General features: G+C 44.0%; 1 protein-coding gene across 2 annotated transcripts in view; it reads right to left on the bottom strand.

The window, feature by feature from the left end:
- Positions 1-23,442, bottom strand: part of Spock1 (SPARC (osteonectin), cwcv and kazal like domains proteoglycan 1) — a 666,821-nt gene that overhangs the window by 507,869 nt on the left and 135,510 nt on the right. Inside the window, exons 1-2 of one of the 2 annotated variants that reach the window (XM_063230933.1) lie at positions 8,178-8,367; positions 7,401-7,586 (exon numbers count right to left, since the gene is read on the bottom strand). The exons of the other annotated variant lie outside the window; for it this stretch is intronic. Coding sequence (XP_063087003.1) covers positions 7,401-7,586 — 186 coding nt within the window. The 5' untranslated portion in view covers positions 8,178-8,367. Of the gene's footprint in view, positions 1-7,400; positions 7,587-8,177; positions 8,368-23,442 lie in introns of those variants that run through there. 2 annotated transcript variants of the gene reach the window in all.

A 23,442-nucleotide genomic window follows, 5' to 3' on the forward strand; every position in this document is an offset into this window, starting at 1 on the left:
ATGTTAATGAGCTTTGCCAGTTTGAGGAGGGAGGTATTCTCAGCCAGACGCTGCTGCAACAGGAAGGTAAAAGAATGAATGAGTCACATGGAACTTCAAACTGCCTTCAGACTAGCAGCAAGTGGCTTGAGGGTCATGGAATGTATTTCCCCGACATGCTGCTAAAACAGAGGGCAGCAAGACATGGAAAGCAGCATTTACAGATGTGGAGCAGCAGCTCAGCTAGAGAAAGGGGCCTTCAAAAACAAACCAAAGCAGCTGGCAAACAGCCCCTGGAAGATGAGCATCTACTTTATGCCATATGCTTTTTTGGTACTCTCCCACACCACACAGTCTGAATGTCATTCCAGCTTCGTAGACAAAGAAATTGGCACTCTAGTCAAAGACGCAAGCTGGTTCTCGGCAAGACTGGGAGGTCAGACTAAGTAAGAGATGGTCCTTAACCGCGACATGCCTCAGCCTTATGAGTCTCACAGAGGTTCAGAGACTGCGCCCGAGTCTGGAGGCAGACTTTTGTCCCTGCTTAGTTCCTACAGCACCCAGGAGTTGGAGTCCACCATCACTGTCGATTCCTAATAGCATGAGATACACATTTTCAGAGCTAACCTGACTCACTGGGGTCAGCCCCCTGCAGTGAACACTCTCCACCTTTCTGGTTGTGTGGAAAGCTCAGGCTGGGGAGAGTTTATGCTCTCATTCATTTCAGTTCATTCATCATCCCTGAGGAGATTCTGTGGCGAGCTCTACGGCAAAGGTCTGGAGCAGCCAGCTGTGTACAACAGAGCACCGAAAAGGAATTACTGAGCTAGGAGAGCCTGGCTTGGAGACAGGAGGTAGACAAGAAAAAATTATTTTCAGTGCTTGTGACACCTAGAATTTTTACTTAACACCAGCACGTGGGTTACCATGCAGGATGCCCTGCTTGGGAAGGAATTCAAATCACCAAAATACTCATCTACTACCTGTCACATAGTCAAAAATTTAGGTGCTTATTTCAAGAAGCACCCAACTATTAAGGATGCTAAAAGGTAGATAAATGCAACTACAAATCAAATAATAATGCATAAAAGTGCTATATAAGTTAACATCTATAAAAAATTACTTTCACTTAAACTAGGCATTGTGCTTATGTGTTCATATGCATTAGCCAATATATGCTAAATGTATCCACCCATTATTTGTTTCCCTTAAGGAATTACCCTTCTACCACCCTTAATCTTGGAAACCCGAGGCAGCCTCTACTGCTGCTCTAATGCCAGAATCCAGCTCTAGCCCTGGGCATGTAACCCAGTCCCAAAGGGTCAGCATAGTTTACTACTTAGCCAAAATGATTGAAGGAGTGCCCAACACCAGTAAATCTAACAAAGTCCCTTTAGGGATATTTATTGGCAGTATTGAGACAAAAACTATATGATATAAACTTGTAGTTGTCATGAGCTACAACATGGAACAAATCAGCCTGAGTTAAAAAGGAAAAAAAAAATGGAAATGTAGCCCAAAGCGGGAAATAGAGAGCAGAAAGAATGACGGACACACATAAACCCTGAGTTCTAAGAAATAACTTGAGCCTCTGGATTCAGCCTTGAGAAAACCCACAGTGTAAGAGTAGAATTGTCAGTCAGTCAGTAACTCCTTCCTTCCACTTCAGCCTGGTTGGACTAGATTTCCGTTACTTACCATGTGATGTTCTCATCTGCGGGATGCATGGTACAATTATCTCCCACTTAACACGTAAGAGAGCAGAGGCCCTGACGATAAACAAACGGAGGCTACTTTAAATCTAGCACCAAGGGCTTTGAGGGGCTGTATGGCTCCTACACCAGGAACCGCAGGCCTGCCAGGGTCCATGACTCAGGGAGAGCTTTTCCTCCACCTGCCAGTGTGAAGATCGGGAAGGAAAACTGCCCAGTTCCAGCCCCTTTCCTTCGCGGTGGGTTCCCGTCTTGTTTGCCTCCATACTGGGGGTGCAACCATTTGAAGTCTCTGCGTCCTGCAGGGTTCTGTTAAACTCTTCATCCAGGGCACTGTCTTGTCTGTTAGCAGTGCACAGAAATGATGCTTCTTATAACTAATGGCATCTTACCCTAGGTGACATATGGTGAAAAAATACTTGCAACCTCAGGCAAGTTGATCTAATCTTTCATAGGGAATTTCTTCTCTGTAATTATCTGACCTGAGAAGATAAAACCAAGTGTGAGCTGACCTGAGGAATTTCCCTAGGCATAGTCACTTTACCATATGAAAGGTAAAAGCAGTTATCTTGCTTGTGTCCAGGTTTGGATATTGAGGATGTTTAGCTTGACATACTATATTTTAGATAAATGAGAAATGATGTATTATAAAATAATTATGAAAATTACTTTGTCTTCTCAAGCAAGATAAAATAGTTGTGCTAATGGTTAGGTCCCTTTCCTCTAGAGGAACATTATAGGTCCAATTATCCCACCGGAAGCCACTTCTTTGGTTCTGAAAACAGCCTCATCAGCATCTAGCGGAGTGTTCACCCTCACAGCACTGTGGTCCAAATGAAAATCTGTGGGCCAGGGCTGGGAAGACCCAGCAGAGCAGGAGAACATGACCTAGAAAGGTCATCAGGGGCAAAAAAAAAAAAACTCCACCAGGCCTGCCTGGCAAGACCTAGGGTCCTTAGAAGGGCAAGCTGAAGTGAGATGGAGCAGACAAGGGTCTTGGGCCCATTAACATTTAAACTGCTCCTTTACAATGATCCTTGTGAAATAATTATTTCTATCAGTGGTCATCTGGTGCACAGGATTTAAGATAGGGGCTTCATTAAAGAGAGTCAGGATCACAAACTCATTTAAGTCTCCTTGAACTGGTTTAATCAAAATGATTTTCTGCTGCTCTCCATTACAAGCCGAGTTTCAGCGGTGATAGATTGATGACTGATCCCCTAAGCCCTGCCCCTCCCTGTCACCAGGCCTACCCACTGAGCCAGGCTGTGTTCTATCAATAAGTCCTATCTGCCCTTGAAACTCATTATAGCTGAGATACTAAGATCAAACGAGCAGACCCAATGCTCACAGCCAACCTGGTTCTGAGACAGAGACCACCAAATTCCACAGCATATACACCATTAAGAAGGAGAATAAGGGCTGGTCCTCGAGCGCTCATTAGGATCACAAACCCAGGCCACTCAGGAATAAGATAAATGCCAGCCAAGGCAACACTTCGGATTCTTTGAGCCTGCTAAAGGTAATTATCCTGGCGTTAAATGTCAGGGCTAGTTTCATGCATGCAAAAGGAAGAAAATGTCATGTTTAGTGTAAGCAACAATATTATTTTCATCAAATCAGAAGCTCATTATTAAGAGAAGGTAAGACCTGACATGACCTCCCCAATAAGCCGAGTTCACCTGGTTTCCTATTCTGTCTGAAAGCTAGGGTTCCTTGCTTGATTGCCATCAGGAATTAAGCAGGGAACTTGCCGTGTGTTTGCATTTCAAGCTCACACTCGAAATCACTCAGCCCTTGACTGGCTGCAACACTCAGGCCCTTCCTCACCCCAGCTCTGGGTCTCTACACTCTAATTCTGGTAAGGTGTGTTAAACCTCCCAGTAAGGACGGAAGGCTAGTAGCAGTACTTCTTTCATAGGACTGTTAGGAGTATTAAGTGAAATGATACAGGAAAAGTAGCTTACACAATTTGTGACATACTAAGTACCCATAAGTGTTAGCTATGATCTATTTCTCCAATGCTTTCATTTGTTAATTACAACCAACATAAATTAGCTTTATAAATAAATATATTTTTAAAAACAAAGATAATAAAGAAATGTGTGCCAGCATAAACAGCAGACAAGAGGTTACATGACAAAATGCATTAATTCTGTTCACCTTTATAGTGCAGTGCCTAGCACATAGGCAATCAAATATTTGCTAGAATAAATGAATATAAGAATTAACAGAGTAAATTCCCCTCTAATAATGGTCATCCAAAGCCATATCATGCCAGGCATGGTGGTGCACGCCTGTAGTCCCAGCACTTTCGCGGCTGAGGGAAGAAGATTACCCTGAGTTTTGAGGCCAGCCTGAACTACATAGAGTCCCTGTCTCAAAAGTCAAACCAACAAAAAAGCCACATCACACCTATGATCTTGTCCTCAAACCATGGAGAAGTATACAACAGCTGAAGATGAGAAGTCATTGCACAACTTAACACAGACACTGCAAGCATTAACTTCTATGTCTCCTCCTTCTTGGTATTGTATCGGTGCAAAAGTCCAGGCCTCACCTGTCTAAAACATCAGAATTGTTAGTCCTTATGAAAGAATAATAACCAAATAACAGATCACAAATGCATTCAGGACCAACCATCTGAATGCTTCTCTTGGATCCATAAATATAGGCAACCCACTCTGAAGTAGGTCTGAAGGTTTCACTTCTGTATAGGCACAGTGACTATTTTGCACCCAGAGTAATACGATGTATTCAAAGCAGTGAGCAGAGGCTGCCAGGCCGGCTTAGGCAACACCCTAGCACACCCCACAGTCAAGGGAGCACAGCTCACACCTCCCCATGGGACCCATTTCACAATTGGCCAGTCACCGCTCTACGAGGAGCTCTTGACTTTCCATTTCCAGAGCCCAAAAATCATTCCTAAACTTCTGTCTCCCACGTCCAACAAGTGACAAGTTGAGAGGGATGCAAGAAGTTTTCTTTCACGCTGAATTTCAAAAACTGATAAGCACTGTAACAGTAAGCTCAGGACATGGATGGCCCTTCAAGGTTGTCAGAGGCTTTAAAATATAAAACAAAACAAAGAAACCCCTAAACAATAGCAAAGAAGTTGGGGCTTTGTCACACTTCAGCAAAAACCTGGCTCCATGAGAATGATCAGGCTGGCTGAGCAAATGCAACGCAAGCTGGCACCTTGTCTGCTGCCCACTGAGTAGCCTGTTTCTAAAGAAAGCAATCTTTCACTCTCTGGCCCCAGTGGACTCTGGCTTTGTGGTTGTTCCAAATAAATGGCCCAACTGAAGACAAGGGGACTTGCCTTTAAGGTATATCTACTCTGAGCTTCACACACTTCGAAGAGGTTAATGGCATTAAATTATGCCTGAGATACTGCTGATTTTAGAGGACACCATGAAATATATAAAATGGTTGGTGCCTGAACAGGTCTAGGATAGTTTTTGAATATTATTAGATATTCTCATCGGTACTCTGGATCAAATTATTGTTTTTATAAACTCGGCTGTGAAAGTATTAGTTTAATACTTAAAACTATTTCAGAAACAAAAAGCAATAAACTTGAATTTAAAAGCTATTCTCTTCTTGTTGTTAAGTCTTGGAGCTATATACATTACAATATCTAAGGTAGTATTTCCTAGACATAAGAATTGCCAAGTATGTTTATTTAAAATGTGGATTCCACCTTGCTCTCACTCCAGAAATATGGAATCAGAATCTCCAGGGGAGGAGTGTGGGCGCTGTAATTTAGCAAGCACCCAAGGTAGGTTTCATCATCTGTCAGGTTTGGAAAAAAAAAAAAAAGCATTGAACCAAGGATAAAAATGTCAGCATCAGCCATAAGGAGCATAAGAAATGAAGGGAAAGCCAATTTTTAAAAAATTTAAAGCTAAGTGGGAATGAAGGATATCACACTTCTGATACACGGGCATACAAACCTTCAGCAGATGTGAAAGCAGTCAACCCAGGGTCCAGCGGCACACGTGTTTCCCATCCCGCCCTCTGCCCTGAGCACAAGGCACCCGGGAAGGTCGCTCTTCACCTGTTCCAGACATGGCTCCATCTGCCCATTTCTAGCAGAGCTTAGCATCTGTCCTTCCCTCAACTCTATCAAAACTGTGATGGTAAAATAGCAGTCACTTCCACCTTAGGTGAGTCTATGAATAGAAGCCTCAGGGTTTAGGCATCAATTTCAGTCACAGGCAAAGGCAGTTCATGCAGAGTCCCTCGGATCTGAGCAGAGAGGGGACCAGAACAGCTTAACAGCAGGTCAGGGACATGGTGACAGAGGCGCACCCTAGCGGGGAGAGGGGGCTGTAGGGGGTGCATCTGCTGTAAAATAAGGCACCAAATAACTGTGGAAGTTCAATGAACGAACGTGGAAGCCCCTTTCCAGGAAAAGCAGCCCACCACACACAAAGAAGAGGTGGAAGAGGAATAAAAGAGAGATAAGCAAGCCCCTACTAAAGACTATGGACACATCTGTCTTCTGGAAGTGGACTGGGAGAGATTGTCCTTTAAAAGCACAAGGAAACCTGACAGACATTCAATGCCTCAGACTCTCCCACGGCCCTGGAGCCTGGGAGATTGGGAATAGGACTATGAGGGACCCAGAGAAGAATCCTCACTCATCTCCCACCTCATAGAACCGAAAAACCATGTCCTATGACAAGAACAAGAAGCTTTGTGTGATTAGATCAAGGTGTCATTCTTTTTAAAATGTATGCTGCCAGCGTGTTAGTGCATCCCTAAAAATTGGCCCAATAAAACAGGATAGCAATGCACATGACACAAAAGATTTTTTTCTGGTTAAGCTTGGACATTTTTACAACGTTTAAAACATCACAAGGACACGAATCCCTAATGTTAAGTACGGTAAGATATCACACTTCCAAATCCTCTGGAAGGTGTGGCCCCAGCAGCAGTTCTGGATGCCATCTTCTGGGAAGCTGGCTCCAGGGGCCTCTTGCCCCCACATCTTCAGAGGCACACACCTGGGAAATGGCGAGCAGCCCAGGAGCAGAAACACGCAGCTCAGGAGTCCAGCAATAGTTTCTCCCCCCCCCCCCACCACCACCACCACCAGGGTTGTTCTTCAGGACAGGGGATAAACTCCGAGGGCCACCTGTTCCCTTTCCCTCTCCCCTAAAGACTCCAAGGGTCAAAACTGCCAGATTCTCCCTAAGATTTCATCAACCCATGGTAATGACACCCATCCCACCTGCTCAGACCCTTGCAATGCCTTAATCCCTAATAAATAAGCCGGGGGCCCCAAAGTGAACCTTTCCTATAGTGATGCTTTTGACAGGTCCCAGAGGAGGTCCCGGAGCGCTGCAGCCCCATGAGCTTCTACCTGGGCTTTGGCAGTCAGTCATTCCCATCAGGAGACCTCAGAAGCTTAGGAAGCGTCCTTCCCATCTGCTGTTCGCGGCTCCTGCTAGATTTTAGGGGACCCCTTGCCTCCCCTCCTGCAAATATGGTGCACCTGGACCGCAGGTAACAGGCAAGAGGATAGAGCCTGCGAAGTTCGCTTAACTTCCTCTCCAGCGAGACGCCCCAACCCCAACACCCGGCAGCTGTGCCCCAGCGCCTCCTGCCTGGCCTCCCTCCCGGGCCAGCTCCTGGAGACCCACCACACCCCACCCCGCCCCGCCCCGCCCTGCCCCGCCGCGCGGGAGCAGCGGTACTCACGTCTCTGAAGCGGTTCCAGTACTTGTCCCTGTCGTACTGGGAGACGGTGCTCAGCCACTGGTCATTGTCCAGGAAATTGCCGTTGTTGAGGCCCGCGCCTCGGGTGAACGCGTCCAGGTGCCGGCTCTCCACTTGCAGGAAGCAGCACGCGGCGGCGGCCGCGGCCAGCACGGCGATCGCGGGCATCTGCGGGCGGGCAGGGGCCAGGGGCGTGAGCGGGGCGGGGGTCCTCGGCCGGCCCGGCCCCAGCGGTCGGGGCGGGGGTCGCGGCGGGGCCAGGGACCCCGGCACACCTGGAGCGCGCGCGGACCCGGAGACCACAGGAGCCGCTCTCGCAGGGGGCTGAGCTGGAACCGGAGGCTGGGTCGCCAGCGGGGGGGCGCTGTCCACTGCACGGGACCCCGCGCGCCCGCTCCCCGGGCGCCCGCGAGCTCGACCCTTGGATCAGATCAGATGGGGGGGTCAGCACCCCTCCGCCAAATCCTAGCTCCCGGGATCCTGACCCGGCCGCGCGCCCGTCGACGGTGCCCACGGCTCGGGCAGGAGGGGAGGACAGGGCTGGGGCTGCAGCCGAGGCTCGGCAACACGGACGCCGGCGGTGCCCGCTCCCGGGGGCCCCGTCCCCGGATGAGCAATAGGTTTCCTTGCTCGCCCGGCCAGGGAGATCCACGAGAAGGGCGCGGAGATCACCCCAGGCTCCGACCTGCCGGCCCGCGGGCGCCCCAGGCGAGGTCCCAACTACGCCAAGTTGGGGCGCAGGGTCTGCGGCGCACGTACCTTGGGGGCCGGCGCGGGTCCCCGCGTCCGAGTTGCTTGAGCTCCTGTGGCGCAGCCGCCGAGAAAGCTGATCGCGGCTGGCTGCCCCACGCTCCTCCGCCCGCCGCCGCCGCGTCCGGCCGCTTTGTGAGCCCGCAGCGCTCTGGCTCGCCCGGCTCCGCGGCTCGGGTGCGGCGTCCGCGGGCGGAGGAGCCCGAGCGCGCGAGCCGAGGCCTCTGGCGTCCCCTGGCGGCCACGGGCTGCTGTGCGGCCCGCCAGGGCAGCCTGAAGTCCGGGTCCTGAAGGGAGTTATTTACACTCCTGCAGGCTGGTGCAAAAAGCTGGAGGAACCGAGGCTGCGAAGCAAGGAGCCTCCCGCCGTTGAGACGTTCGCGGAAGCTATGTCCTCAGCCTACCCGGCTCAGAAACATGTTGGGGAAGAGATATTCTTAGAAATGCAGACATCTAAGGAAGACTTTGGAGACATTTGGCAGCCAGCCAAACTGGACAGAGAAATAGGGACGCGCTGCCTGCCTGGGTTTTTGCGAGCTTAAGGGTGGTCTCGCCAGTTTTGCAAAGCCCCCCTCGAGCCCCCAGGGCTAGCAAATCGGCATGAGCTCCAAGAATCTTTACTATGGTTGTTGCTGTACTGAGAATCGAACAAACTCAAGGCCTCCTGCACCCTCGGGAGGTGATGTGCCACTGAGCTACCCCCCAGCCCTTTTCACTTTTCATTTGAAACATGGTTTGCTAAATTTCCCAGCCTGCCCTCAGAATTGCAACCCCCCTGCCTCAGCTTCCCTGAATAGCTGGGATTGCAGGAGTGTACCATGTGCCTGACTCAAGAGTCCCCAGATGCCTTCCACACAGCACACATTTTGAGTGGATTTCTATACTACCTTCCTAGGGCATACTCCACCTGCATCTCTGCAATCTGCCCCATACCACGGCCGCTCCTGGCAGCTGGCATGGACCCTGTAGCCTTCATTTCTGTCATTTGTGCTCACAATAACTATCTGAATATGTTTGGCCTCTGTTTCCATCCCCATCCCATGAAAAATGGCCCTAAAACTAACCTGTTGCATTTTCTTAGATGCACAGGAAAGAAGAGAGGAGAGCTGGAGCAGGCTTCAGAGCTGGACCCCAGCCCCCAACTCCTTCACTGTGCTCAGCCATGTTCCATCAAATAGAGCTTAAAGGGACTTAATGCTTTCCCTATCAGAGACCAGGAGGCCCTATTGCCATCTTTGACATGCAAATGTGGCCCACTCCACAGGCACCAGTGCTTGTATAGAGCAAATCTGACTACCACCATGTCCAGCACAAGCTCAGAGCACTTCACAGTGCTTTCCTGAGTAACCCCTGGCTCCTGGCTGCAGCCCTGGGCCCCCTGCATCTCCCACCCCTAGCTACCTGTGACTGCATTCATTTCACCTGGCCTCACTTCCCAGTCCTCTCCAGTGAAGATAAGCCACCTCCAACATGGCTCCCTCACTTTGGCCATGGCCAATGTCCAGCCCAACTTGAGCCCATGGACCAGTGACTCTGTCCCTGAGAGCTCCCTGCTCCTGCACTGGAGGTTGCTTGTTTCATGTCTGTCCTCCCCATGCTGGAACTCTGTGAAGGCAGAGGCTGTCTGTCTTGTACACAGCAGCTCCCCAGTCTCTGGGGCTCAAGCTTCTAACAAATAAGGGCTCCCACAATACTCACTGTGAATAAGCGAGTGAATAGTGGATGGATAGATGGCACCCAACCAAGTCTGAACCACACTTCTCAGTGAATAGTAACATGGGATGTGGTCAGTGGTGAACTATGCTGCAATCATTTGCTTGTGTGTGGTATGTAGTACTTGGATTCTGACTTTTCTTAAAAATATTAACAGAGCCCCCGGGGGGGGGGGTAGATCCCAGTTTTACCCTCGACTGATGTGTAAGCCTGGAAGCTTTCTTGAAAGAGAAAGGAAAGAAAAACCACAGCTGTCATTTTCAGGACTGTACATCAGCCAAAGTTTACCATAGGAATAGTGTAGATATTCAACATCAAGTCCTGGTGTATCAGAACTGGAGAGACGCTTATAAGCGAGGAAGATAATGTTCCTTATGTTTGTAAAAATCTAGGCAAGCAGCATTTCCACATTGCTCTGCCCAATTTGCCAGCAAAGCTTCCAAAAGAGTTGTCCCCAGATGTTTTACCCCCTTATCTTGATGTATTCCCCAGCCACTCTAATCTGCCTTTCAGTCTCACTGGCCATTATGACTTATCACATCAGCAGCCTCCCTGATTGGTCTCTAAACAGTGGGCTCTGGAGGCACAATCCCTCCTTCCTTCCCTGTCCCCCACTAGCCATTCCTGTGTATATACCAGCACTTCTTAGGGCGTGAGTTCAGGCCCCCACACAACCTGCCTTTCCACGGAAGCTCACACCCAGCCCTGTACTCAGTGGCCAGGAATAATCCCAGCCCACAAGTGACTGAGGACTTCTTTCTGCTCATAATGACATCTCAGGATGCCACAGGTATGTCAGACAGTATCAGGATTTCTCTCAGCACCTGTGCTCCATAATAAACCTGTCCCTAAGCACATGGCTGCCTCAGACAAAAGCCTGTGGGTCAACTTCTGTTCCTCCACTTGTTTACCCTTTCCCATCTTACAGTGAGCTGGTCCATGCCAGTTCCAAATGCCCATGGATGTACCCATTTCATGCACCCTCAACAATCATACCCACTCCAATGGGACTCTCTCTTCCCCAACATGTTTCTGAGCCTCTGCCACCACCGCTTCTCACCCAGAGGACTACAGTAGCCTGCTTACTGGTTATCTTGGTCCTTGCCTTTCTTCTGCAGCCCATTATCCACTCAAGGGTCAGAGAAATGCTTTGCAAATGGAATCTCCCATCTTACATAAAATCTCTTTGACACCAAGACCAAAACCTGGACTCTTTCCCACGATGGATAAAGCACTGCCCCATTTGTCCCCTCAGCTCCCTAGTCTCTTGTTCCTGTCAACCTACCTCAGGCCCTCCACCCTGCTGGGTCTTCCTCCCAGAGTGTCCTTTCCCCTACTCATCACAGACCAGCTCATTTTTGGCTGCCAGATCTCAACTCAGATGTCACCATCTCGGGGAACCTTCCCTGACTGCTTCATCTAACACAGCCACGCCCCACTGCCTCTGGAATTCCCTGGCTGTCTACTGTTGCTCCTGGCTGTTCCCTTAAGAGTGTTTTGTTTTTTTGCTTATTTCTCTTTTACTCAATTCAGATATTAATTCAAAGAGGACTGATCACAGAGCCTAACATTTAGGGGATACTCAGTAAATATTTATCCAGCAAGCCGATGGATGGATGAGGGAAACACATTTCAGGACCCTTCCTGCATCCTAAAGTTTGAAGCCCTTAACTGCCTGAGCATTTGCTTTGGCGGCCTCACTCCTTAAATATCTTGTTCTGCAGAGCTGTTCTCTGCTTTTCTGGGAGGTCTTGTCCCTGGTTTAATCAAAGGGCATCCACTTTTGGCCAAGGTCCAACCTCACAACTGAGTCTTCCCTGTAAGCAGCGTGAGTGGGAAGGGCAGCCAGCAGCTGGGCAGGGGTGGGGAGCCGGCCTGAGCCAAGAAAGGACGTAACCTTGGGGCAGGGTGGGAAAGCTGGAAGCTGGAGACCTGCCATCCGCTCAGCCAGCACTTGCGAGGAACATCAGATTTATTTGGCTGCAGGAAGCACGGGGGACCAAGATCGATACTGAGCCTTGGGGCTGTATTTCTGCTTTTCAATGGCTTATGCACAACCATAATAACTCCTTGTTTTAACATAGTTCTTATTTTCCAAGAGCCCCACATGTTTTATTTCCAGTTTAATGGGTCCACAAACATGTGCTCCTGTAGCAAACATAACTGTCACCATTTTATGCCAAGGAGAGGGGGCATGAAAAGACTAGATGACTGTGAAGGTCACAGAAAAAGAGAGAGAGATGGCCTTGCCACAGAAAGTTCCAGCATAGCGCCTTTCAAGATGCCAACCACTCCCTGGGCTCTGATGTGACAGGTTCCTATAAATCCTGCCTTCTCATCGACCTGAATCCATTCCTAGCTGAAAAGTCATACGTCTACCTGGTACCTGACACCTGCATTTTGCTGCCTCTGGTAGGTTGAACTGAATGTGTCCCAAATCAAACACTTGAGCTACATCCTCTAGTCAAACCTGCTCCCTTCCTTTGTCCCCACATCCAGCAAAACATGCCCCCCCCTGCCCAGCTACTCTTCTGATCACCTGTCCCTGCCGCTTGACCACAGAGCCTCTCCAGGAGGCTCCCTGGGAGCTCTCTCCTCCTTGCCTGCCCTTCTCCTGGCCAGCTGCCGCCCCACACAGGCTACACCTTCACTCCAAGTTCCCAGAAAAGGTTCCCTTGAACTCTACTATCCAAAGATCCTTGTCACAGATGCAGAACTGCTTGATGTCCCTCTCACACCACTCAGCAGCACAGGGCAGGGTCTCCCTCGCCTGCTACCGAGTCCATATCGTATGTTACACAGCAGGAATGCAATAAATACTGATGATACCAGAAAATACAGCCCCGTGTATGTATTGCCCTCTCTTCTTAGAAGCAAAGCAGCTCCCAGGTTTCATTTAGAGATTTTAATGCCCAAACATCCCTTGGATGGAAGATAGAGACAATAAAGAAACGATGTAATCTTCTACACCTGGAGGATGCTCTTCTTTTGAGGGTGCTACTGGGATATATCCTGGCCCCAAGAAAGGGGAGAAGGAAAGACATGCATTTCTCAATGCTATGGAAAACAGCTCACACAACAGGGCCCGTAACTTTTATGAATGCATTGATTTTACCTATTGATTATATGTATTCAGCAGAGCCAGGTTCACTCCATCTCTCCGCATCCTCCCCGTCATCCCCACCTCTGCACATTTACCTTCTAGCTTTCTCCCTCCCACGCAAAGCCATAGTAAATGGGTGACCTAGTGCAGGGAGAATTGATTTTAAGCAAATGAGTACCTCACAAAGAAATGAAAATAACCATCAGGAAAGCCTAATGGCCAAGCAACTACACAGGGACAGATCAGAAGATGTCAAAGGCCTGACCGCACCAAAAAATTCATGAGCACAATATTGATAACAACAAAGGCAGACTTGTGTGAGCACTTACACAATGTTACCACAGTCCTGTTTCTGTCTAATGCAATCGTTATGACAGCTTCCTGTGAATCAGGCATTGTAATAAAACCCATTTTTCAGACAAAAGCAATGAGCCCCTGAGTTATGTTATCGCTTATATTAGCCTAGTTTCTGTTGCTTTAAAAATAATATTGGAAGCTGGGTAATATATAAAGCAAAGAGGGTTACTCAGTTCACAGGTTTGGAGGCTGAAAGCCCAAAACTGACCTCCCTTTCCATTTAGTCTCATGTGACGGCCTCCCGGCTGTCACGATATAGCAAAGAGACAGAATGAGAGCCCTCTAAGGACAGCAGTGGTCAAATGCACAGGGAGACCTCAATTTACAGCAACCTACTCTCCTACAACTCACACTCCTGGAGCCCAGTGTTACTCCCTTCTAAGAGTGACATCCTGGGGATGTGGCTTAGTAATAGACCACACACTTAGCATGTGTGAGGCTCTAGCATCAATTCTTCAAAACAAAAAGAAAATATAAAAAGACAAGAAAAGAAGAAAATAAAAAGAAAAAAGGCTGGTGGTATGGTTTACTCCTTGCATACGAGGTTCAGTCTCCAACCCTGAAGAAATTGTGATAATCAAGGTCATGGTCATAATCATAAGTGATGCCTCCAGTGACCAAATCCCTAGATCCCCCCTCCCACTTAAAAGTTCTACCACAGCAGGAAACAAGTTTCTAATACATGAACCTTTAGGGAACACACCAGATACAAACCACAGCATCACTTACCCCAAATCACTCAGTGTGTAAAGGGAAGTGCCAAGATTTGAATCAAGAACTAAGACCCATCAGAAGTTCCACTGTGACCTTCCAGCAGCCAACACCACTGCTGCCATCTTTCATCCCGTTTCCCTCCCTTCCCACACTGAACGTACTCACACACTAGTGAAAAGGCATAATTTGGTATAAAGTTACTCATCGATTTATAGACAATATATGTTGTGCTCTTTGAGTTTAGTGTCTGTTCCCATGGATCATGTGATCTTCAGGACAAAACATTAAATGGGAACCCACACTATTCTCAGTCATGATTGTATGGGTAGGTAGTGAAAGACACTAAAAGCTATGACTCATTGAACTCAGTACCCAAGGACTTGTGTGACTCACGGTCCATGATGACTAGGGAACCTCATCATCATATGAGTACAAGGGCTGGGGATTTAGCTCAGCAGCATAAGCGCCTGCCTTACAAGCAGGCAGTCGTGAGTTCGATCCCTGGTACCAATAAAAAAGGAAAAAGACCAAAAATAAAATCATCATATGAGTACAAAATATTGTTTCTCCCCTAGAAGTGCTGAGTCTCTCTCCACCTCTATAGTGATGACTGCCACATGACACCTAGTGAGAGCATGTGAGGTTATGTTGACCCAGTTCTATCCTGAGAATGCAGGAAAGAAACACTTCCAAGGACTGATGCACATGTGAAAAGTCACTGGGAGTGGGTTGCTCTTGGGAAGGGAACCTCAAAATCTTATCTAATCCTGCATCAATTAGTCGCTCAGTGGCACTTAACCTCAAAGCAAATGAGGCTGGGGACACCACAGGGGGCTGAGACAGAAATAGCTTGTCTTCATGGAGCTTACCTGCTTGCAGCACTAGAGGCAAGCTTGCTCCACCCAGAAGGAAAGGATTTATCTTTGTTTGGATTCTGCAGGTTTCAATAAAATATCCTCTGTTTCAACAGATATGCTCTGTTTGAAATGTTCTACCTTCCAGTTCCCCAATGGCTGAATTAATCAGTGGAGCTCATAAGATACTTTCAGTTGTCAGGTCCATCTCAATTTCAGAGAAGCTAAAATAACATACATCTTAGAATCTACAGAGCAGTGCAGAAGTTGCCTCATGGGGTTATCAAACAAATTAGACCAGTTTTTATTTGCACTGTGCTTATAACAGTGTCTTAAATGTAATGCTTTTTTGTTAAGTCAAAAGTTTCTCACCTAAACGTCTGTAGAATAAGCCACCATCATCCTTTTCCTTGATTAAGAACCTGAGGTTTGCAGATATTGAATGACTTGCCCATGATTACAAGGCATGGGGCCTCACTGTCTCCTAAGTCCATGGTAGAAGCCTTGATGCCCTTTTCCCTGCATCCTAGAAGATGGGATGGCTACGGTCAAGGCACTTGATCTCTATTGGCTAAGAAACAAGCCTGAAGAGACTTGAAGACATTTTTTTTCCTCTCTCAGAAAAGAATCCCAGCTTTCTTTTCTTTTTCCCATTAATTCTGTGTTCATTTAAAGAGAAGAAATGCACCTAGTCATCAGCCTCCATGCAAACACCAAAGCTTCAAGATTAGGCAGTAGGGCCTCCAGTCCTCTTGAGGTCAATTCCAGATCACTGCTTTAAGAAGGATCTCACAATCTAGGGGTGATGCATGTTCACGTAATTGAGACTTAGAGGTCGGTAATATAAGTCACCAGAGAGCTTAGCATTTCCCCAAAAGACATGCTTACTAAACAGACCTCAGCTCAGCAAGGCTCCTCAGACTCAGGGGAAAATGGAGTTCCCTACAGAGGAAGCTCTGTAAGAAGCTCTCAAACTCAGATGGAAACAGGAGAGAAAAATTGGAGCAGGAGGAGTCACACAGAGCCCAGTGGATCTGGAAAACCCAACAAATGAGCCAAATCAGTTTGCCAAGGCCCAGAGAGACCAAATTTTATTGGAATGGGAAGTAATGCAAAAGGATTTCTAAAACTACCTAGGGAATTAGTTTGAACCAAAACCAAACTTGCTGAACCTATTTCTTACCTCAACTTCTAAGAGAATATAGATGGGCTGGAAAGGGCCTACACGCTAAACTAAACCAACTCAGTCCCCCAAGAAGGCATCACCTGCAACTGCTGTTGTTACTATTGTAAGAACTCTTAATATGAGATTTAGCCTCTCAACAAATTTGTGAGTTTGTAGTGCAGTAGTATCATCTCTAAGCATAATCCTGTATAGTAGATCTGTAGAATTCACTAATCTTATATAGTTGAAATGTTTACCCTTTAATTAGTAACTCTCCATTTTCTTGGCCCTCATATATTTATTTTACTATTGGCTTCTGTGAGTTTGACTATTTCTGATACCTCATAAAAGGTGAATCATGCAGTATTTGTCCCATGACTGTCTTATTTTACTTAACCTAATATTCTCCAAGTTCATCTATAGTGACACATAGCTAGGTTTCCTTTCTTTCAAAGGCCTAATAACAGTCCAATATGTACATATTGTATTTTGTGTATCCATGAACCCATCAATGGGCCACTGGTTCTCTCCACATCTTGATATTGTGACTAGTGCTGCAGTGAACACAGGAGTGCTAGTATGTCCTGGAGATTCCACTTGCCGTTTTGATGAATAAATCCCCAGAATTTTCTGAATTACATGATGGTTCTTTTTTAATTTTCGGAGTCATTTTCATGCTGTTTCCCTACAGTGGGAAACATTCCCATCAACAGTGTACAAGAATTCCAGATTCTCAACATCCTTGTTAACACTTCCTGTATCTTCTTTTGTTGATAATATCCATCCTGACAGATAAGAAATTATCTCTTAATGTGTTTTTGATATTCATTTCCTTGATGATTAGTGGCAATGAACATCTTTTCACATATGTGTTACTCATTTATATGTCTTTGGAAATGTATCTATTCAAGTCCTTAGTATATTTTCAATTGCCTTTATTGGTACACTTTTGACATACACAATGATGATGTCCATCCTAGGGAATTTGTACCTATGTATGATATATATTGATTCTTCTTTTTTTACCCCATCCCTTTCTTTTCCCTTCAATACTACTTCCCCCTCTTTATTTACAAAAGCTTTGTTTCCATTTTTCCTTCTATCCTCTTTTTCCTTTCATTTCCTTCCCTTCTCCACTTCCCTCCCTTGTTTTACTTCTCAAAAAAACATTTTCTTCCTACTTCTCTATATCTATAATCCCTTTTGGTTCTTATTTACCTATTTGGTTTTTCATTCAAGAGAAACAATGTGATACTTAAACATGTATATCTGATTTATTTCATTTAAAAGTATGGTCTCAAGGTGCATCCATTTACCTAAAAATGTCATAAATTTATGACATTTATCCTCCTTTATGCAGCATAGACATCCACTGTGTATAAAAACCACATTTTCTTTATCTGTCCATCCATTGATGGGTATCTGGGCTGTTTCCAAGATTTAGCTATTACAAATTGTGATGCTATAAACATGGGTGTGTCTATATCTCTGTGTCATGGTTATTTTAATACTTTCAGGAAGATATCAAGAAGGGGAATAGTGGGTTAAATGCAACCTCTAGTTTTAGTTTTTTCAGGAATCTCCACACTGATTTCCATGGTTGTTGCAAAAGTCTACACTCCATTCAAAAGAATGAAAGGGTTCCTTTTCCCCCACCCCACCAGCATTTGCTACTGATTGATTTCTTGATGATAGCTTTTCTTTTTGAGAGCGATGGATTCTCCGCATTGTTTTAATTTGTACCTCTAGAAAGACCAGTGATATTGAACATTTTTTCATATACTTATTTGTGTTGGTACTTCTTCAACTGATGTGTATATTCATTTCAGATGCCTAATTATGGAATGAGTTTTTAATTTGGGTAGTTTGACTTTTTGAGTTATTTATATATTATAGATATTAGTCTTTGAGGAATATTTGGTAAAATTATTTTTCCATTCTATATGTTGTCTCTTCACTCTGTTAGTGGTTTCTTTTGCTGTGCAAAAGATTTTCAGTGTGAAGAGAACCCAACTGTTGATTCTTTAAACTATTTCCTGTGTGATTGGGATCTTGTTCAGGAAATCTTTGCCTATACTTATATCTTCAAGACTTTTATCTATTCTACCTTCCAGAAGATTTAGTGCTCCTGTTTTAATATTTATATCTTTGATCCATTTTGATTTTAGTTTAATATATGGTGAGAGATATGGGTCTAGGTTTAATCTTACATATGTAGAAAGCCAGTTTTGATAGAACAATTTATTAAAGAAGCAATCTTTATTCCAGTGAAGATATTTGGATCTTATGTTAATCTAAATTTTAAGGTGCCTGAGTGCATTTGGAGTTGCTCCTGCATGTTTTTATTCTGTTTCATCGATTCTTGCTAATCCTTGAGTCTGTTTTTTGGAGTGATTATTATTTTTTGATTTGTTTTGGGGTTTTTTTTGCCATTTTATCAAGGTAGCTTTGAAGTATAATTTCAAGTCAGAGATTATGATGACCCTTGCTTTGGCTTTGATACACAAAATTGCTTTTGCTATTCTAAGTCTCTTCTGGTTTCAAATGAATTTGGGGATTGTTTTCTCTAGTTTTGGGGGTATGCTATTGATATTTTGATTGGGATTGCACTAAATCTGTGTAACAGTTTTGAAATACGGCCATTTTCACTATACTGAGTCTGCCTATCTAAGAACAAGGGAGATCATTCCATTTTCTGATATCCTCTTCAGTCTTATTTTTTCAGAGTACCATAGGTTACAAAGTAAAGGCCTTTTTCTTTGTTAGATGGATTCCTAAGGATTTTATTTTTCTTGAAGTTATTGTGAAAGGTTTTGTTTCTCTAATTTCTCTCTCAGTGAGTTTGTTATTCATGTACAGGAATACTATTCATTTTTGAGTGTTGACATTGTATCCAGCTATGCTTCTGAATTTGATTATTAAATCTACAAGTCTTTTGATGGAGCTTTTTGAGATTTCCATGTTGAGTATCATGTCATGTGTGAATAATGAAAATTTAACTTCTTCCTTTCCTATCCTTTTTTAAAATTTCTTTCTCTTTTCTAATTGCTCTGGCTAATGTTTTCAGAATTAGAGTGAATAGGAGTGGTGATAGTAGGCATCCTTCTCTTATTCTTGATTTTAGAATCAAAGCTTTTAGTATGATGTTGGCTGCTCTTTTGACAGAGATGGCTTTTTATCAGATTGGATAAAGACCTATTCCAATTTTCTGTAGCGTTTCTATCATGAATGGGCTTTGGACTTTGTCTAACACTTTTTCTACATCTATTGAAATGATCATGTGGTTTTTGCTCTTAGTTGCCTTAATATATGGTTATTACATTTACTGATTTGCATATGTTGAACTATATCTGCATCCCTGGAATGAATCTTGCTTGGTCATGGTGTATAATCCTCTTGATGATTTGCTGCATTGTTTGCCAGTATCTTGTTGAGGATTTTTGTATACATGTTCATTAAGAAGACTGGCCTATAGTTCTATTTTTTTTTCTTTTTTTGGTTGGGTCCTTCTCTGGTTTTGCAGTTTGTAAGTATTGATTCCCTTTCAATTTCATTAAAGAGTGTGAAAATTAGTAGCACTACATTGCCTCTAAATTTCTTATAGAATTCAGCAGTACATCCATCAGGATATAGAATTTCCTTTATTGGTAATTTTCTATTATTATACATATTTTTTATTGTAAGAGAATAAAACCAAACAAAATAAAACAGAATAAAGCCAATCAAAACAGTGAAAATTATACAGGACATCAAAACAAGATAACAGGAAATCAACAGTAGCTACTATAATGCCTCTTGTTGTCTTCAAAATAGCTGCCCCTACCATCAGACATAATAAAATCAAACAAAACTGAATAGAAAAAAGCCAACCAAAACAAAATAATTAAAGTGATACAGGACTTTAAAACAAGATAATAGAAAATCAGCAATGACTACTGTAATATATTTTGTTGTCTTTGAAATAGTTTACTGTGCCATCAAATATAATAAAATAAAACCAAACCAAACAGAATAAACCAATCAAAGCAAAATAACAAAAATTATAACAGAACTCTGAAACAAGATAATAAGGAATTAACAGTGGCTACCACATTCCCTTTTTAGACCTTTCCTTCTCTATCAATTTCACTTTCACAATATCTATTGTACATTTTAGATCCCACTAGACCCTTCAGTTTTTTATACTAGGGAGACCACATGATGTTCACCTATGTGAATCTGAGCCATTTCACCCAAGGGCATGATCACAAGTTGCATCCATTTACCTCGTGATTATCCTTCTTTTTGGCTGAGTAGCTTTCCATTGTACAAAAATGCTATTATCTTTCTTGGTTGATGGACAAACTACTCCTGATTTTTCAACCCATTCTGTGGTTGATGGACAAACTACTCCTGATTTTTCTGGGTTCCCTGTTGCATATTGTTTTCTCTACTTTGACTTTCAGTCTATGAATTCTCTTTCAAGTTAATGTGTTTCTTGTATGTAGCATATTGATGGATCTTGTTTCTTGACCCACTCACCCTGTGTTTCTTTTTTTTTTATTTAAAAAGAAAAAAAGAAAGGACATAAAAAACAAAGCAGTAAAAGGGAACAAATAATACAGTATTTCAAGAAAAAAAGATACAGTAAGAAATCACCAGTTAATAGGTTACATATTATCTTCCCAGAAACAGTTGTCCAAATTGCAAAATTAAAGCATATAAAGTGGACATTCATACAGTGAAATTGGAGACAGTTCCGTTCAATGATCCAACAAAAGCTCAGTAATATGGTTTTCCATCCTATATACTCGAACACACCTGCAGTTATATCCCTTAGTCCACCTTCCTTTCCTCTCTTTTTTACAATAACAATTAGACTTTTTGGGTTTTATTACTCCCACGGTTCTTATTACTTTTTTTGAAGAGAATAAAACCAAATGTGACTAAGCAAAACAGAGTCAGTTAGAACAGAAGGATGGCCATAGTACATGATGCAAAATAGAATACCAGGTGATCAAAAGTGGTTACCATTGTGCTCTTTCTATTTTTAAAAAAGAGTTGCCTATATCATCCAGTATAATAGAATTGTTCAAAACAGTACAGAACAAGACCAATAAAACCTATGCTGAAGACCTTGCAGGACTTCGAAAAAAGGATAATAGTCAAACCATAATGGGCATCATAGTATATCTTATTGCCTTCAAAGTTGTTGCCTATACCCTCAAACTTGATACTATCAAACAAAATAGAATATAGAATAATCAGACAGAACAAGATGGGAAGAGTAATACTGGGGTTCAAATCATCACCCTGTGTTTCTTTTCACTGGTGAATTGAGGCCATCTACATTAACGCTTGCTCCCAGCATGCATTGGGGCATCTCTTCCATGCTTTTTTCCTGCCATTGACTCCCGACTTATCCCCTCCATCCAGTTGCCTGAACTCAGTGATCCCACTCTGCTACTGTTCCTGGAACTGTGGTCATTTTTATCTCTCTCTCAAATGTCCTTTAGTATTCTTATAGGATTGGTTTGGTGATAATGAATTTCTTCAGTTGTTCTTTGCCATGGAGGTATCTGATTTTTCCATTAATTTTGAACAATTGTTTTGCAAGATACATCTATCTGGGTTGGAAGTTGTTTTCTTTCAGGACTTGAAATACTTCATTCCAAACTCTTATTGACTTGATGGTTTCAGTTGAGGAGTCTGCCAGATTCTGATGAATTTTCCTTTATAAGTGATTGTTTCTTTTCTCTAACAGCTTTTATATTCTTTTCTTGTATTGAGTTCCTAGGATCTTGATTATTATATGTCTGGGTATAGATTTGTTTTGGTTATGGCTATTTGGAGTTCTATGTGCCTCACTGATCTGTATATCATACCCTTTTTCCTTGCTTGGGAAGTTCTCTGCTATTACTTCTGTAAATAAGTTATGTCATTTGTATTGACTCTTACTTTTTTGCTGACACCTGTCACTTTTGAATTATTTTTCTTTGCATAATCTTGCAGTCATTGAATTGTCATTTCCTGGTTCCTCATTATTTTTAAGAGATCTTTCCTTTAAGAGATCTCTAGCTGCCATCCTGTCTTCAAGGTCTTTTAGTTTCTTTCAGGTTATTTTGCCAGCTTTCAATGGAGCTTTTAATTTCCTGGCTATCTTTCTGAGTCTGTTTAATGCATTCTAATTCTTCTCTATCTTGTTCTTCCAAGATTTTCTTCATTCTCCTATGCTCCTTTTTTAAAAAAAATCTGTATCTTATTTAGATATGCTCAGCAACCCTTTTTCTTGTCTGTCATTTCTTCTTTTACCTGAGCTATTATTTCTGATCTGATTTCTTTTACAGCCTCATTTCTTTACTTCAGTTGCCATCATCTCAGAAATTTCGGATGTGTGACTTCCACTTTATTATTCCATATCCCTGCCTCCCTGTCTCCTGGACTTCTGTTTGGGCTGGAGGCCAGAGATTGCCTTTTCCTCCTTTGTCTTGACAATTTTCTGGGTTCTTCTGTGGGATCCCAGGTACTTCACATGTTGCCTACCCATCCATGGTACAGGGGATAGGTCAGGCACTTGTGTCTCTCCTAACCCATGTTCCCAGGGAGGCAGTGGGGTACAGGGTGGGCTTCTCTAGACACTCACAGCTTCACCAAGGCGTGGCTTGCTGGTTCTCCTGGTTACAAGTCCCTGAAGGGACTGGTGACCAGAAGGTTTGTAGGCGGGGGCTAGCTGCTTCTTCTCCCTGCCCTCTTACCCCCACCTCATGCTGGTTACCCATGGGAGACTCCCAATGGTGGCTGGCACGTACATGGGACTAGGCTGGCTGCTTCTCCCTCCCCATGCTAATTACCCACAGGAAAGTCCTGATGGTGGCCACTGTATGCATGGGGGCTGGACTGGCTTCTCCCTGCCCATACTGGCACCTGCAGGGGAGTCTCAATGGTGGCTGGCCTGTATATGAGAGTGGGCTGGCTGCTTCTCGCTGCCCATGGTAGTTACCTACAGGAGAGTCTTGATGGTGGCCTGAATGTGCATGGGGGCTGGGCTTTTTGTTAGTAGTTTTTATATCTCTTCAATTTCATTGATTGATACTAAGTTATTTAGAATTTTTTTATCTTCTTGATTCAGGTTTTGTAATTCATATGTATCAAGAATCTGTTCATTTCTTCTACATTTTCTACCTTGTTAGAGTACAATTTCTCAAAGTAAGATATTGATGCTCTTCTAGATTTCTGCATAACCTGTTATGATTTAACTCCTTTCATTACTAATTGCATGAATCTGAATCTTTCCTTTCCTTTTTTTTTTTTTTTTTTTTTTTTGATAAGGCTGGCTAAGGTTTATCTATTTTACTTTTTCTTTGCAAGAACCAACTCTTTGATTCACTG

This window comes from Cavia porcellus, unplaced genomic scaffold, assembly GCF_034190915.1.
Source record: "Cavia porcellus strain 051 isolate PalLab524CR breed Dunkin Hartley unplaced genomic scaffold, mCavPor4.1 scaffold_19, whole genome shotgun sequence".
Classification (NCBI taxonomy): Eukaryota; Metazoa; Chordata; class Mammalia; order Rodentia; family Caviidae; genus Cavia; species Cavia porcellus.